The sequence below is a fragment of the Cricetulus griseus genome, chromosome 2, assembly GCF_003668045.3.
Source record: "Cricetulus griseus strain 17A/GY chromosome 2, alternate assembly CriGri-PICRH-1.0, whole genome shotgun sequence".
NCBI lineage: Eukaryota > Metazoa > Chordata > Mammalia > Rodentia > Cricetidae > Cricetulus > Cricetulus griseus.
In genome coordinates, this window is record NC_048595.1 from 262693918 (window position 1) to 262712185 (window position 18268).

Consider the following 18268-nt stretch of genomic DNA (forward strand, 5'->3'; position numbering starts at 1 on the left):
CATGGTGTTTTATCACAGCAATACAAAAGTAAGACACCACCGTTCTTACCTTCCAGAACTTGGTGATAAGACCTAATTGTTGAGAACATCACATACTGAGTCAGAACATGGAGAAATCAAGGGAGTAAAGACCTCAAAGTTGCATCCTTCCTGGCTATTTTCAAAGCACTGAAAAATTCTATGCAACTTCCAAGGGAGAAAAGTCACCAACAGCCTTACTTAGCTGTGAGTGCATGAAGCTGGGAGGGAAAAGGTGTAGGAAAGTTAGAAGAAGGAATTTAGGAGAAGAAATGGGGGTGGATCTGATCAAAACATATCTGCATGCATTAAATTCTCAAGCAGGAAAAACATTTTAATTAAAGATTTGAGATTTTAGCCATAGTTAACTCGAGTGGTAACACCACTATTCATCCAATCTTATGAAAACTTTTAAAGTCTTCCCAGAGTTCCTCTAAGCTCATTTTTTTCTTATTCAGTCATGATTTCTTTCTTGTCTGCCACAGATTGAACCCAGCCAGGGCCCTACACGTGCTAGGCAAGCATTCTACCACCAAGCTACATTCCCAGTGCCCACAATTTAGTTTAATAGATTTTTAAATACAGTATTATCCTCTTATGAAATTTAAAATGTTGATAAAAACAGAATAAAACAAGAACATATCCAGTCAAAGACCTGAAGACCAATGTTCGTATCAGCACTATTTATGAGCAGCAAGAACTAGAACTAATCAAAATATTCGTGTGTAGGCAATGTATGTAGGCATATAGTGTAACAGTACTCAGTAATAAATAAATATGACCTGCTAATGCCTGCAAAACTCAGAAGAATCTAAAGGATATCATCCTGAGTGAAAAATCAAACACAAAAGAAAACACACTGGATGATACACTTACCTATGCATAGAAATTTCAAAAAGATAAACAGGAAACATAGTGGTTTCTACAAGCCAGAGTACAAGGGGAAAAGACTGCAAAGGAGGACAGGGAACATTCTGGAAAAATAGAGATGCTCTATGATTATGATACAAAACTACACCTATCAGAGCTCAAAGTAAGATACGATAGACTCTGATGACACCCTATGGAAAGCATTACCATCCAGGGGGAGCAAAAAGGATATGTGATAGGTAGGGTTTTAGTTGGTGGGAGTGGTGGTAGGGGAGAACGGGAGGGAGAAGGGAACTGGGATTGTCATGTAAAACAATCTTGTTTCTAATTCAAATAAAAAAATCTGGGGGAAAAAAAAAGAACTCAAAGTAAACACTTAAAATCAGTGGCTGATTTAACAAATTATCTGTCAATAAAGCTGACCTTTGATAAGCCTTCTAAAATGAGTCTTAGTTAATTAATATTTTATCTATGTCGGGCAGTGGTGGTGTACACCTTTAATCCCAGCACTTGGGAGGCAGAGGCAGGTGTATCTCCGTGAGTCCGAGGCCAGCCTGGTCTACAGAGTGAGTGTCAGGAGAGGCTCCAAAGCTACACAGAGAAACCCTGTCTTGAAAAAAAAATTATCTATGTTTCTTTTCTAAATCTTAATTTTTGTAAGGTGAATTAGTTCCATAAATAGCATTGTATTTCTCTTGATACAATTTCCTAGTATCAGGATACAATAACCAAATCCTAGGGGATTTTTTTAAGATTTATTTTTAATTATGTGCATGTGTCTGTGTGTGGGTATGTGCATGTGTGAAGGTAGATAGGTACCTTTACAGTCCGGAACAGGGTGTTTGATCCTGTGTCAACTGTAGCCACCTGAACTAGGTGCGAAAGTCAAGTTCAGGTCCTCTGCATGAGTGACACATGCCTGATCTGCTGAACCATGTCTGCAGCCCATAAATTCTGCCTTATTTCCTGAACCCTTATCAAAGCACACTTGGACAGATAAAGTATTATCAAAATAGTACTTTGATTGTGATTGTGTGAGTGGGGCTGTAATTCTTGCATGGCAATTTTATATACTCTCAAGTACAAAGGTCTTTAAGGGACTGGAGAGATGGTTCAACAGTTAAGAGCATTTGCTGTTGCAGAGGACCTGGTTCGATCCCCAGCATCCATATGATGGCTAACACCTATCTGTAACTCCAGTTTTAGGGATCTGCTGCCTTTTTCTGACTTTCATGGGTGCCAATCACACATGTGGTACACAGATATACATGAAGGCAAAACACTCATACATAATATAAAATGAATACATCTATTTTTTAAATAGCTTTAAAAGAGAGAGTTTTTATGAACCCCCTGTATGGAGACCTCAAACCCTAAAGGATATTGGTCTTCTTTTGAGGTGCTGTGCCCCAGGGGAGGACTTGGACAAGAACTTTATCCTTAACTCCTTTATGACTGAATGGTACTCTTTCCTTTATTCCCACTCTGACCCTGGTATGAATAAACACAGTATTTAAACAAAAGTGACTCCAAAAATAATGTACAAATAGGCAGAATTGCTGCCATAAAACTTCCTTCTATAGCTAAACAAATTTCATAATGTTATTAACTCTTCTAATTCTCTCTCTCTCTCTCTCTCTCTCTCTCTCTCTCTCTCTCTCTCTCTCTCTCTTCCTTTGAGATAGTGTCTCACTATAACCCAGGCTAGCCTGAAACTCAGTATATAGTCCAGTCTGATATGGAATGTATAATCTTTTAGACCCTGCTTCCCACTGGGGTTACATGTGTGCCACTATGCCTAGCCATGCCTAATTCTGTCAATCAAAATGCAAGCATGGATCTGAGCAGGGTGGCAGAGACTTGGGAAGATAAGGCAGGATGATTACCAAAAATTTCAGCCCAACCTGGATTACATACCGTGTTCCAGGTCAGTATAAGCTACAGAGTGAGATGCTGTCTCTAAAACATGACAAAAATAAACAGTAAGGTTCACACCCTATACCTTGAGAGCAGCTTTGTTAACCCTAAACTAGAGCTAAGTCTCTGAACTCTGGTTAAGCCACAAGCTCACATATCAATGCACTTCTCCTAGCATTCCAGTTTCCAGAGTAAAAGAATGACCATGCTATGAGGCAGGAAGGGAAAGCTTGAGGAGAAATTGTTTCTAGTCACTTACTATTAGGGTTAGGAAAGCTGATCAATTCTGACAGCTCTACTGGCTCACTGACTTGCTTTCCAAAAAAAAAAAAGAGGCATATTTCCAGGTCAGTGGAGTAAGTATCTCAAGATTAGTGGCCAATGATTAATTTATCCTCTTAAGTGACCATAAATAATGGGATTACATCACTTTGACATTTTTCCATTATCCAGTCTCAGTTGCCACCAGACACCCAACGCCATCCTGATGAATTAAGAGGAAAAGGACATAGTAATTTGATTAAAGATTACTTTCTACCATTTTTTTTCCAAAATTAGTCTGCATTTTAAATAGCTCAGTATCTGTTTCCCAATCAAAGGCGTAAAAAAAAAGAAAAATCTACCACATAACAAATTAATTACGATAGCACTCACATAACAACTAACACTAAAATCTTAGCGGCTGCCTTTGACTATCTCTGTGTAAAAAGAGAATCCCACAGCCCCTCTGACTCTCAGACTCTTCAGAGGAAAATGCTTTAAGCTGTTCTTCCTGTTTCCCCACTTCCCATAAGCACTAGACTGTATATTTACTGGTCAGAAAGCCACACCTTCATTCCTCCCAGCAAGCACAACAGTGGAGGAACATAAATGCTACCATATGCCAATATTTGCCTTCACGCAGACTTAGTAACTGATGAAAATGATACTGAAAGATAAAATGATTACTGAAGGAAAGGGGGCATCATCACTTATAAAATGAAGAATAGAAAAATGGTGAGAAGGCTTTGTGGATAATGGCCAAACCTGATGACCTGAGTTTGGTCCCTGGAACCCCCATGGTGGAAGGAGAGAAACAACTTCCCCAGGTTGTCCTCTGACTTCCGCATGCACAAGGTTGTATGTGCACACCCACACATATACACAAAAAGAATAAATTTAATTTTTTTAAAAAGGCAAATGTTCTGGTTGCACAACTTCCAATTCCCTTCCATCCACCCCCCACTTTGACCAGTCCTTCCTCCAGGGTCACTGTACTTCCAGCACCTTCAATTCAGCTACAATCGAAAGAGAGCAACTCGGGACCTGAGTCCAAGAGATTACAACACAACGCGAGTCAGCACTCTTCACCCAATGACAAGTGCCAGGCCAATGTGCTCAGTCACACAAGTGCTGGGCATATCGTCAAGCATCTCCAAGTGCTCTGAGGCTAGATATGCTTTGCCTCCCTGCTCATTGTCAGACAGGAAACTAAGTCAGAATTTACGTGAATGTAGCCAAGCAACCAGTAACTATCTCAATTAGAACTGCTCCGTTCTAAGCCAATGAGTGCCACAAATTTACACCTTCTTCCGGTTGAGTTTCAGTGTCTGCATGAGCAGAAGCAAATTGTGTTTGCTTTTTGGTTTGTGGCTTGTTTGTTTTGGGGGTTTTGTTTGGTTAGGTTTTGGGTCGTGGCTTTAGTTTTGGCTTTTTAAGACAAGAGCACTCCCAGGACTGCCTATAACAGAATTCTTGATTTCTGTTTTTGGTGCTCCCTGGAGGACATGCACTAGTCCCAAAGCTCTACTACTGGCCTCACCTTTATTCTCCAGCTTGAAAATGCATTTCTGGCCATTTCAGGTTTCTGTTGTAGTTCTGAGATACCACAAATTTATGATCCTCTTGCTTACAATCCTCCTGCCTCAGCCTCGGGGCTTTAGGGTTAGAGAACTAAGCAACCATGCCCAGCCTCATTTATAGTTATCTGTGCCATCACCTCCTTAAATCCTTCTGCCTTTAATGGTATTCCACATGGCAAAAAAATTCAAGCCAGTGCCAGACATGGTGACACAGAAAAGGGAGGCAAAGGCATGCAGATCTCTGTGAATTCAAGTCTAGCCTAGTCTATAAAGCAAATTCTAGGACAGCCAGGGCTGTTACATAGATAAACTCTGTTTCAAAAAACTAAAAGAAAAAAATGCAAGCAACTGCTCCTCCTCAACCCCTCCCAGTGCCCCTTCCCCCATCCTACTAATGGTTCCTCTAGTCCTGCTGCATAATCTAGGGATCCTAGTACAGAATAAAATTGTGGGATTCTGTTCAAAAATTACTCAGACACAGTTCCACACATAACATTAACAAAAAATGGTCGCGCACTCCTTTGATCCCAGCACTCAGGAGGCAGAGGAAGGCGGATCTCTGTGAGTTTGAAGCCAGCCTGTTCTACAGAGCTAGTCCAGGACAGGCTCCAAAGCAATACAGAGAAACCCTGTCTCAAAAACAAACAAATGTTTTGGAGCTGGGCATGGTGGCGCACCTCTTTGATCCTAGCACTCGGGAGGCAGAGGCAGGCAGACCTCTATGAGTTTGAGACCAGTCTGGTCTACAAAACAGCCAGAGCTGTTATACAAAAGAAGCCCTGCCTCAAGAAACAAAAAAAAAAGAAAAGAAAAAGGAAAAAAAGGTCTTGAGTCTCACTAGATAGCTTAAACTATGTAAATCAAACTGACCTTAAACTCACAGACATCGAGCTGCATCTACTTCCCAAGTACTGGAATTATAGATGTACACCACCATGCCTGTCTAATTTTTTTAAAGACCCATATATATGGAGTTAAAAAGATGGTTCAGTGGCTAACAGCAAGTACTACTATTGCAGAGGACCTGAGTTCAGTCCCTAGCACCCATGTTGGGTGGCTCACAACTTCCCATAACTCCAGCTCCAAGAAGATCACATGAACTGTTGAACATTACTCAAGTAATGTTCTTGGCGGTAGGAGGAAGGGAGGTACTAGCTGAAATGTGATCATATTATAACATGATGTAGCCCTGAATTTGCTATGTAAACCAGGCTAACCTGAACTTCCTATATAGACAGGCTAGCCTCAAACTCAAACTAGCCTACTTCTGTCTCCTAAGTGCTGGAATTAATGATGTAAACTGCCAGGCTTGATTCATTTCCATGACTTTTTATATTAATTTAGCTAATTATCTTTTGCTTAGATTTAACTATCTAAGGCATACCTTGACAGCTTTTACTAATTTGCTGTTGTTGCTGTTGCAGTGCTGGAGGTGGAATCCAGAATGCCAGGACCTCCCACACACTGAGCAAATGCTATAGGATATTACTGAGCTACATTCCCAGGCCTGCCAATTAATGTCAAATTCCACTTTATGGTTCTCAAGTCAGGAATACATCAAAATTCCAGAGAGACACAAAAAGTAAACTCAATATTAAATTTTGTAATTACAGAAAAATGAAAGGAGAATCCTGACAAAGCTTTGCCTGGTGAACAATGTAGAGGCACAGCTTCCACTTCTGAATCCCAGAGATGCTCACAAGTGAGAAAAGGAGACTCTCTTTGAAGGTGAGCACAGACATTTTCAAGAGCATGAGATGTTTATATTTACTAAAAGGAAGAAGGCTGTTGGATGGAAACACAGCTTTGGTCTATATACATTATCTTGAACCTGTAGCTCACAAATATTCCTGTGATTAAAAAATTAGTGAAATGAAGCCAGGCGGTGATGGTGCACGCCTTTAATCCCAGCACTCGGGATGCAGAGGCAGTTGGATCTCTGTGAGTTCAAGGCCAGCCCGGTCTATAAAGTAAAGCTACACAAAGAAACCCTGTCTGCAAGGGTTTCTGCATGGGGGGGGGGGGGATTAGTGAAATGAAGACTTGGGAATAAGACAATCACTGCCTCAGTTCCTTACTTCTGGTTTTCCCATGCAAGCAAGAAATGACTTTTGCTGTTAATAAAGATACTGTGTGACCACGCACATTCTGCACAGAGTCTGGGGCACCTCTCTCCATCACTGCAGGCTCTGACAGGCCGTTTCTTACATGTGGTAGGTCTGCAGTTCTCAGGTGTAGTTGCCCATTCTGATGCTCTGCCAAATAAAACACCCAGAGTTCCTGTGTGGGTGGTACCAGGCTAGGCAGGTGCCTGGAGCTTTGGCGAGCTGACTTTTCCAGTTATGTTCAGGGCTTAGTTTGTTTTTGTTGAGATTTGTTTAATTTAAATATGAGGTCAGGTTTTTTTGGGGGGGGGGTGAACTATCATGACTGTAAGTAGAATTCTCTTCCAAAAATGACTTCAAGGGCTATTGATGTTTAAGCAGAAAACACTATTGAGGATTTTGATAAAAATACAAGTAAATATGTAGAAAACAATTGAAAAGGGAAAAGGGCAGGGTGTTTTACTTGGAGGGGGGACTATACAAGTATAAAATAATGTCACTAATTAAAAAGATACTCTTAAGTCCAACTTGGCAGACATGAACACTGCTGTCACGCTGCCCAACCCAAACCTCTGCCAGCTGCAGTTCCCTTATCTATAGATTGACACAAGACAGATCTATTCCAAGAAAATAAGCCAGAGGTAGTGACACATGTATAGTTGAGATATGAAAGAAACCCAAACAGCAGGATCATTTGGCCAGCAGTTTGAGATCAGCCTGGGTAACATGTCAGAAAATAAATGAAAATTTAAAATAAGGTAACACATGAAAGCCTTGTCTTTATGGCAAAGGACTATACGAATTATCACTGAAATAAATTTGGACTATCTTTAAAATACCTTTCATACTCTAAGCATGGTAGTACATGCCTGTAATCCTGACACTCAGTAGTCAGAGGCAGAAGAACACAAGGCCTTGTCTCAAAAAAAATTAAATAATTATTAACTTCAAATAAGTTGAAACTGGCTTCCTGAAATCTGTCTTCTGTTTTAATTTTAATTTGTAATTCACTTGAATTTAGTCTCAAATCTCCAAAATGCAGTAGCCCCTGTCATCCCAAGTGCTTAAAATGTAACCACAGTTATGTAAAGTCCCATGGTTGTGCATAAAGAATAGAAGAACCATCCATTCCACTGGCATCCTCCAAGGACTAACAACCACACTAGGAGAGGAACAGAACACATAAAGAAAGGCACAGAAACAAAGGTAACGTGATGAATTTGGATATGCACAAGACTTATAGCTTAGCGGGAACACAAGGAACAAGAAAGGAGGGGTGAGTCAGGCATTGAGGCAGAGGCAGGTGGGTCTCTGTGCACTTGAGACATGCCAGCTCTACACAGTGAGTTCTAAGCCAGCCAGAGCTATACAGGGAGACCCTTCCTCAAAAATATCAAGAAAGGGAGGGAGGGAGGCAGGCAGGCAAGGGAAGAGGGTTAGGCAAGGGCCATAATCTGCAGACCTCAGGAATCAGCAGTTTTTCTACAAGTGAAGTGTGCCATTGGTGGCATTTAAGCAAGAAAACTTCTACACTCCATGGTGTGATTCTGGCAAAGAGGCCCAAAGTGATGAAGGCATGGGGATGAAGGCAAAAAGGGTAATTCAGAAAGGAAGGATGGAGATACAAATGGAAGGGGAAATGCATGAATTCTGGATGTTAAGAGTTTTGTGTCACTGTGACCTAATCCCTGAGAAAAAGAATCTAAAGGAGGATTCAGTTTGACTCGTGGCTATAGAGGTGTAACCCACAGGGAGAGTCTGCTGGAGCCCAGAAGTTCACAACACAGCAGTCAAAAAACAAAGGAAGGGGGTAGACGAAGGAGTGAGGGCAAGGAGTCACCCTCAAGGACACATCCCAAGTGACATACTTACTCCATAGGACCCAACACCTTTTACCACCTCCCAATTATGCCATAATATTATCTATCATGGATTCATCATCAATTATGCCAGAGTCCTCATGATCTTAGGAACACAATCATGCCACATATGTCTGACTTAAAGAACCAAAAGTATTCTGTACTATGAGAATTCATGTCTGAGCTCTAGTGTTTCTGGGCGGAGGTTTTTTGTGCTGGCTAAAAGGCAAATTCACTTTAGTTGAGTATGATGTGCCTCTGTACCCAAATAGAACTGTCTAGAAATTGTAAATATTCATCTTAACTTTAGAAGTAACGGTCCCAAGAAAGTAACTGGAGCCACAGGGCTTGTGAAGCATCCAGGTAGTCAGGAAGAACGAAATACAAAACTGTAGAAACGGCAGGCAACATGGGCACAAGAGCAAATGTAAAGACAGTGACCCACATCAAGACTTCAGTGCTAGAGCTGTATGTGCAGCGGTAGAACCTCTCCTGGCATGTGCACAGCCCTAGGCTTCATCTCCAGCACAGAGGAAGCAGAGAACGCAAAAGCTCAGAACACAATTTATTCTAAAGAACATCTCAAAACCTCTACTAAAATAAGTAAGATGTGCTTTCAGTTTTGGTTGATTTGGCAGTTAAAATGGAAGGAAATTAAATGACATATATATATATATATATATATATATATATATGTCATTAAATGACATAATATATATACATATACATATACATATACATATACATATACATATACATATACATATATATATATATATATATATATATATATATCCTTTTAAGGTAGTATCTCACTACATAGGCCTGGCTGACCTTAAACCTGCCTTCTGCCTCTACCTCCCAAGCACCAGGACTATAGGTGTACACTATCAGACCCAAACCCATACTCATCTCTTTATTTTCCAGTTTCATAAATCACTTTTGTGCTCTGCTGACTTATGAGCTAATAATTCAGATGAGCTATTGCCACAGTAAATCTTCTTGGCTTAGCTCTTCTACCTCCAATGAATGTAGGAACCGTGTACCGCTATTACAGAAAAGACGTAAACCGGGTCACTTTTTATTGTAATCAGCTCATCAAAGCAGCTATTACTTCCTTCACTAAGATAGTAGCATGGTTGGTTATATAGGCAACTTCCCTCACCAACCAGACATCTGGCACATAAAGGCAAGCCACAGCAGCAGGATTAACTCTGACTTCCATAGTCAAAGGCTTTGACAGTCTAAATCCCCAGTAATTAGGTGTAACACAAAACTACATTGTGGCTCTGGGGCCTAGGAAACTAGCCCAAGGAGAGCTCAAAGGCAGGTCCTCTCTGGTCTTCCTGTCTCTCACTCACTTTCCCCTAAGGCTAACTATTACAGCTTGAATTCTCTCCCTCCCATCCCCAAGTGGGTAATAACATTAAAGCCCTTTTCCTCAAAGCCAGCCACAAAAACTGAAAAAAATAATCCTCTAACACGCCCCCCCCATACATACTACACAGGTTCTGAAGAATGAAGAACAATGTGGCCAGACAAGCCTATAGGTTTCCCTTTCAGTCTGCTACCATTAGACTATCCCCTTTTTGTTCACTAGCATTTGCACACAGTTGACTAAACTTTGGCAATCCTAAGAATTAAAAAGAGACAGTTACCTTTGGATGGCAATCTGAAGGCATCCACATCATGTGGAACTATAACCAAATAAATGTGCTTTTCTCTGGTTAATCTGTGTACTGCCAGTTCGATTCAATGAAGTTTGAAAGGGAAAGTATAGACTCTATAGTAGATACCAATGTAAGTGAAGATGTGAAAACTTGGGGTTTGGCCCTAACTAGCTTGAAGTTTCGGAGGCTTCCGAAATGAGGGTAAAGAGGTGATGCAACATGCTTTCACCTCTAAATGCTACCCAATTCCTACTCAGTGGTACAACTGTCTAAAGAATATACTTTTACCATAAAGGGCAGGTGGTGTAACATTAAAGGTTGTGGACAAAGAGCCTCTCTTTCCACTTTTTTTTTTGTTTGTTTGTTTGTTTGTTTTTTGAGATAGGGTTTCTCTGTGGCTTTGGAGGCTGTCCTGGAACTAGCTCTTGTAGACCAGGCTGGTCTCGCTCGCTCGAACTCACAGAAATCCTCTGCCTCTGCCTTGCTGGGATTAAAGGCGTGCACCACCAACGCCCGGCCTCTTTCCACATCTTTTTGACAGTTGTTTTTAAAAAACTTATGTTGACTTACATTTTAAATGCCCTATCGAGAAGTATAAGGTGTGGTGTTTCCCAATCTTAAACACAGACCTCCACTTTCAAAAAAGGCCACTAAAGAGCAAGTTTGGGAGGTGATGCAAATGGCTCCGTGGGTAAAAGCACTTGTTGCTCAAGCCTGAAGACCTGAGCTCAGATCACTGGAACCCATGTAAACGCTGATAGTGATAACCAACACCAGACACACTTTGGCATGAATGCTCTCTCTCTCTCTCTCTCTCTCTCTCTCTCTCTCTCTCTCTCACACACACACACACACACACACACACACACACACACACACACACAGACACACACAGGTCCTCCAACCTCCAGACATACCATGGCATGAATGTACACTCGTACGCACACATTTACTCACTCACACACACATACACACACATTCACAAAAATACTTTTAAAAAACATATTGGGGGAATTATTCAAAGGAGCCAAGCCTTTGGTTCAAAAATAGTAATTTCTTCAAAAGGTTAGCATTAATGCTAGCCTAAATACAAATTCTAATAACATACCTGTTTTTAATAGATAGTTTATACCATTAAAATATTTGTCTTTCCCCAGGAAGAAAACAGCAGATAAGATTAATACCCTTGCTTGATCCCATGGCACTGCATGAGAAGACAGAGAGTGCTAGACTTAGCAGTTCCATGGTTTTCCAGAGTCCAGCAGTTAGAACAATGGTCCGGATTCTAGCAGAAAACAATGCTCCAGATAGTTGTGGTATCCCTCTTCTTTTTCAGAGCATCTGACTCCCTTCTACCCATGGAATCAAGTAAAATTGTCATGGAAAAGACAACTCAAGCTGTTAGTCCTGCCAGCACCACTTCTGACATGCACTCTGTATGCGACATTGTCTTGTCACAGCACCTGGGCACCACAGCAGGGGCTGGCCTGCTGTATACTTCATTGATTTTACTGCCCAACTTGAGTTCAACTAGCATCCCCATTCCAAAGCCTCAGTTTCACAGAGATTCTTATAACCGGAGAGAAAAGCTATCAGCTGAGTTTCCCAGCTCCCACCATGTACTTGAACTTTCTTAGAATTTCAACTTTAGAATAGGATTGAGCTTCTTTACAGTGCATATGTCCCAGGGGAGAATCCTAACACTTTCCCTGGTGTACTCAATTGTATTTCAACAGATCCTAAACTCTGAGAACACCTGGCATTGTTTCTTCCTGTGTCACCAGCTCCAAAACAGTGAACATTTTCACAACAGTACAAAAAGGGAGTGGGGGTGAGCAGGGAGGAGAGGTAGGGCAGAGAGGTAAATGGGGGGGCGCACAACTGAAGAGGTGTGAAACTCGCTTATAAATTAGTGGGAGAAAATCTCATCAGGCCCTTTTTCTGAGAATTTTGGCTAGGTCGTACATTATTTAAGAATTAAGAGCCAGACATAGGGGCACACACCTTTAATCCCAGCACTCAGGAGGCAGAGTCAAGGGGATCTCAGTGAGTTTGAGGCCAACCTGTCTACAGAGTGAGTCCCATGGCAGCCAGGTTTATACAGAGAAACCCTGTCTCAAAAACCAAAGCAAGCAAACAAACAAACAACCTACAAAAAAAAAAATTAAGATAGTCTTGAAGAGGTGGCGCATTCTGAAGGCAGAGGTAGAGGTCACCCAGAGCTATACAGTGAGATCCTTTCTCAAAAAAAAAAAAAACAAACAAACAAAATGCTCTTAAGGAGAGGGTTCCAAGGAAATCTCTTCTTGGCACAGCCAGGAAAAGCTTCCCTGCTATGGTTCAGTCTAACCAGAATTTTGTATGAATGTCACTTAAAAAGTAGATTTTCTGTGGAAATACATTTCAAAAATCATTTGACAAGACATAAACAGTGGCCAGAGCGGTTTGAGACAGGGTTTCTCTATGGCTTTGGAGGCTGTCCTGGAACTAGTTCTTGAAGACTAGGCTGGTCTGAACTCACAGAGATCTGCCTGCCTCTGCCTCCCAAGTGCTGGGATTAAAGGAGTGTGCCACCACTACCCAGCTTAAAACTAAGACCATTTTAGCATACCATTCCTAACTCTTTGACCTGCCCAACACAGTGACTTCAACAGCCACTTAAGGAACAGAAATTCCCCATCAAATATACATCATTATTCACACAGAAAGAGTGTACAATAATACTCAGTGCATCAGCTTTTAAAGTATTTTTCTAAGTTTGAAAAGCAATCCAGGGGGCTGGAGAGATGGCTCAGAGGTTAAGAGCACTGACTGCTCTTCCATAGGTCCTGAGTTCAATTCCCAGCCACGTGGTGGCTCACAACCATCCATTATGAGACCTGGTGCCCTCTTCTGGTGTGCAGATATACATGGAAGCACAATGCTGTTTACATAATAAATAAATAAAATCTTTACAAAAAAAAAAAAGCAATCCAAATGTCTACTGAGGGAAGGTGCATGAAGCACAATGTATTCAGGTAATGAAAATCATGTTAACAATAAAGAAGTGGGGCCGGGCATTGGTGGCGCATGCCTTTAATCCCAGCACTCGGGAGGCAGAGGCAGGCGGATCTCTGTGAGTTCAAGGCCAGCCTGGTCTCCAGAGTGAGTGCCAGGATAGGCTCCAAAGCTACACAGAGAAACCCTGTCTCGAAAAAAAAAAAAAAAAAACAATAAAGAAGTGGTACAGCTCCTTGAGGAGCACCCCCAAAGTCCTGGGCCCCACCTAGCATGGAAGAATGAAAAAGTATTTTTAAAATCTTCCTCACCACCTTTCCTTACAATGTGTATTAATTACAATCCTGTTTATTGTCCTTGTCCAAAAATCTAAGCAATATGCACTCTAAAAGCAGAAACTAGCCATTTAAAAAAAAAAAAAAAACTATTGTGTGAGGCAGTGGTGACCATAATCCCATCACTTGGGAGGCAGCAGCAAGTGGATCTCTCTGGCCTATGTATTAAATTCTAGGCCAGCCAGGACTACATAGTGAGACCCTGTTGTTGTTTTAAAAGACTATTGTCCAGTGTAGTGCAGAATGTTCTTGTAATCCCAACTGAGGCAAGAGGATCTTGAGTCCAAGGCCAGGCTGAGCAGAGAGAAACACAGAAATTATTGATCTTATGAAGTTTCCCAAAAGGCAGTAGTAGCCTGATTTAGCGATGAGAATCACTCATTCTTGAAGTCAGGTGATGAGTTCTATCTTTATTCTGCTCCTCACCAAGACACTTCATTTCACCGACTTCCAGTTTTCTCACCCAAATGCAGCTGACAGCACCTGCCTTGCAGCAGGAGATGAAATAATGAAAAAAATCTTAAGCAGAAGATCGTAGACTTGGGTATTGCATAATCTGTCAAGAACTCGGGCAAAAGCACTTGATGAAAATGCGGAGTCTGCACCTTTTGTATTTTATTTCCACAAGGTAGAAAGAAAACAAACAAAAAAGACAACACAACAGGAGGTGCAACCCCTTATCTTCCTAATCCCACGTGGCTGCCTCCTATGCTTTCTATATTTAGAACAGAGTGCAGAGACACATCAGACTATCACTTTTGATGAGCTGCCTTTTGGGGCTTCCTGTGACCTTGGGATCCACTTTCCCATCTTGCCAATCTCCCGCGCCTGGCCTCGCCGCACTCGCCCGAACACACACATCCTTCTGCAGCACAGTAAGCGGATAACCACGACACCGTAGCGGTCACAAAAATAAAATAAAATAAATAAATAAAAAATTAAAAAAAAACAGACTGTAAAAACGACAGTGCAATGTTGTTGGTGCCGGAACGTTCAGTTTGCTTTCCAACACTTAGAGGAAAGTACTGTGGCTTCTTGGCGCCCACTCTGCCGAAAGAAGCTTAGGGCTGGTACAACTCTGCAACTTGCTTCCAAACGCGCGATTCTTGCCGATTGCATACAAAGCCCGCCACACCGAAGCCCCAGGCTGCAAGCGCGAGGGGTCAGACGCACCGCTCACACCCTCCCAGCACCAGAGGACGCACCAAGCTCCCGCGGTATGTGTTCCCGCCCCGCGTGTCCCCTCGGCCCGCCGCAATGCCCCACCTGTCTTGAAGGCCATGTTGTCACCGTCCTTGGCCCGGAAGGTGTCCTTCATGGACACGAAGAGCACCCCGTAGGCGTTCTGGATGCCGAACACCGACCCGTTGCACCACATGGCCGCCAGCATCACCAGCCAGCCCCAGCCGCCCTCGGGGGGAACGGGGGACTCGTCGCCCGTTGACCTCGACAGTTCCACCTCCACCTTCTCTGCAGCCACGTCGGGGCCGTCCGAGGGTCCCGGGCAGGGCAGCGGAGCCTCATCCGAGGGCGCGGGCCCCGGCGGCTGCACCTGGCTCTTCCCCCGTGCGGCGGCGGCCACGGGCTCCTCTTGGGACGGTACCATGGCCGGAGGCGGCCCCGTCGGGCGGGCGCCGGGAGAGCTCGCGGGCGCAAGGTCCGGGGTGGCTCGCAAAGGCTGCGAGGGCCGGCCGGGGAGACAAGGGAGGCCGAGGTGAGGGCGCTGGAGCCGCAGGCGGGCGAGCGGCGCACAAGGCGGCCGGAGGACCTGACACACCCGCCGCCCCACACACCTGACAGAGAGGGCCGCCTGCGGCCGCTTCTTAAAAGCGCCCCTCCCGCGCCGGCTAGGGGCGTGGCCAGCAGAGGGCCATACCCCCTGAGCCCACAGATGATTGGATCTCGGAGAGCAAAGGCTCCGCCCCCGTGGCTCAGCCCACCGAGTGCGCGCGCACGCGCGCGCGTTTGAGGCGGCCAGATTAGCTACCTGGCGTCTATCCTCTCCTCCTGTCACCTCCTCTCCCAAGTTCTGGAAAGCATCTCCTCCTACATGTGGGCTGCGAGGGTCATCGATCGGTCGCCTGGGCCTTTAGAGTCACGGGAACAGAGTCACAGTTAACACTAGATTTTATGTTTGTTGTCCTTTTTGTGCTAATTATAATATAGAAGGTTCCTTATACTGCGTACCTACTTTTAAAAAAAAAAGGGCAATTCGAGAATCAGAGAACTTGTTTAATTACTTAAGTTCCATTCTCTTCCGTGAAAATGCAGTTTGTTTTGAATACTTGGCACGTTGTAGATGCTCACTTTGGAACACAGACTGTGATTCTAAATTTTCAGCTAACAAACATTTTTGACAGGCTGCTAGAAAGCAATGCTTTTCAACTACACAAGTTGTTCTCTCTCTTCTCTCTCTCTCTCTCTCTCTCTCTCTCTCTCTCTCTCTCTCTCTCTCTCTCTCTCTCTCTCTCTCACACACACACACACACACACAGAGCTGGCACTTATACTCCACTCCTCTGGCCCCCTGAAACATAGCATTCCAACATATCTTCTTAATTTCTCTGATATTTATATTCCTCTCTCCAAACAAAATCAAAATATGCTAGTTACTTAGGTGCCTACCAGTATGTTGGGATACACAGTAACTTCAACAACCACATGCCTGCTTCTCTCAGTCCTAAATTAGTAAGTAAACACAGTCCTGAAATGCAAAGTGGGGTGCAGTGGTGTTAAAATATAGGGGTATCACAAGTGGAATAGGGTCATTAACTGTTCTTCAAAACACTAAAGAATAGTGTCTACAGAAAATGTCTGAGCTGAGTTCTGTATTAGCCACATCATTTCAGTGGACAAGGACAAGCAAAGAGCTTTCCAACAAGAAAGGGGGTAGAAAAGCGGAGGAATCTGGGAATGTAGCCCACATGTGGGGTGCTTTAGAGATTAAGTTAAAATGGTACAATAGCTCAGATATGTAAAAACCCATCTTTGGGGTCTCAGTCACTGTCCTGCTGATGCGGAGAGACACCATGACCAAGGCAACGCTGGTGGGGTATAAACTGCTCTAATAGAAAGCTGACTAACATAAATAGTAAACGGGAAGCCAGGTATGGTGCTGCACATTCATCAACCCAACACCTGGAGGTGGAAACAGAAAGATGAGTACTTCAAGGTCATCCATAATTGCTTTGCAAGTTTGACACTATCCCAGGCTACATGAGACCCCGTATCACCAGTTCACACAAAGAATGTGCAGGACATTATAGCTGGATTGCTGAAAATAAGGAAATGGAAAGCAAAGTATACCTCCTGTTAGGTGTAATGACACACACCTATAATTCCAGCACTTGAGAAACTGAAGCAGGAGGATCACAAGTTCAAGACCAACCTAGATTAACAGTCAGGTCTTATCTCAAAATAAGATATATATTCTGGAGGATTGATTAAGCAGACTACCAACCCAGAAAGTTTCCAGTTATGTTACATAATACAGGTTGCTTTGATGCTTTTTTAATGACTATTTTAAATCAAACAACCAAATGTAGCCTTGAGCTACATCAATGGCTATGGAGAAGTTTCTAAAACATAGTCTTTCCATGATGTACTCTATAAATCATAAAATCAGAATAGCACTATAATGGTGATTATTTGGTAGGAGTGCTCCTGAATGCCTGTAAAGTAATATAATTTACACAGAGAGACACGCACAAACACACTACCCAGAAGCCTTATAGTGAACAACTTTATTAAAAATGCATGCATGAAGGCCATTTATAGTGGCTCACATCTTTGATCCCAGTACTTCAGAAATAGAGGCAGACAGATCTCTATAAGTTCCAAGCCAGCCTGGTCTACATAGTGAATTCCAGGACAGCCAGCCAGAACTATGTAGAGAAACCCTGTCTTAAAATTAATTAGTTAATTAGTTAACTAATTAAAACATGCATGGGGCTGAGGCTGGGCCTACAGCTTAGTTGGAGAGCACCTGACTAGCATATGTGAGACCCTGTGTTCAATCTGAAGAAACACACACACAAAAAAAAATCTTGAAAAATAGACAAGTACAAAACCAAACAAGTCCACAGATGGGGCTGGGTATGTGGAGAATGTGCTTGGCTTGTGTGAAGCCCTGGGTCCAAGCAAAACAAAACAAAATGCACAGAGTTCTTGAACATTGGTATTGCGCAAAGGATAAATACGTTATTTTGTACAAAAACAATCCTTATTTCAGAAATAAGACTGAAGTAACTCTGGTTTCTACTTCCTTGATCTTTCTCTAAAGTCCCCTCAACCTGCCCATCTTCTAGTACACCGCTCAGCTTCCGAAAGTTCCAACTAATCCACTGAGGCCCCTGGTTCATATGCCTCCTTGCTGCCTCTCCCAAATACATCCCTGTGGATGCCACCTCTAGAAGACCATTTAACTAATGCCTTGTTCTCCATCCTAGAAGTTGGCTCCTGATGAGTTCTCTCCTCATGGGCCATCATGCTCTCCTAACTAACCAAGCTGCCAGCAAACTGTGACTCTACCAATCCGTCTTCCATCCTGTGCCTCCTCAAACCCTCTTCTCCAGCCTGAAGGCTTGCTCCTCACTTCAGGCCCTGTATAAACACCTTCAAGCCTTCCTGAAGACCCTGTCTCTTAAATGACACCCA

At 42.9% G+C, this 18268-nt stretch overlaps 1 protein-coding gene across 1 annotated transcript in view; it reads right to left on the reverse strand.

Moving 5' to 3' along the window:
• Slc16a10 (solute carrier family 16 member 10) overlaps positions 1–15218 on the reverse strand; it is a 93790-nt gene extending 78572 nt beyond the window's left edge. Inside the window, exon 1 of the mRNA XM_027402174.2 lies at positions 14879–15218. Within this exon, the coding sequence (XP_027257975.1) occupies positions 14879–15218 (340 nt within the window). The remainder of the gene's footprint in view (positions 1–14878) is intronic.
• Between the last annotated feature and the right edge of the window lie 3050 nt (positions 15219–18268).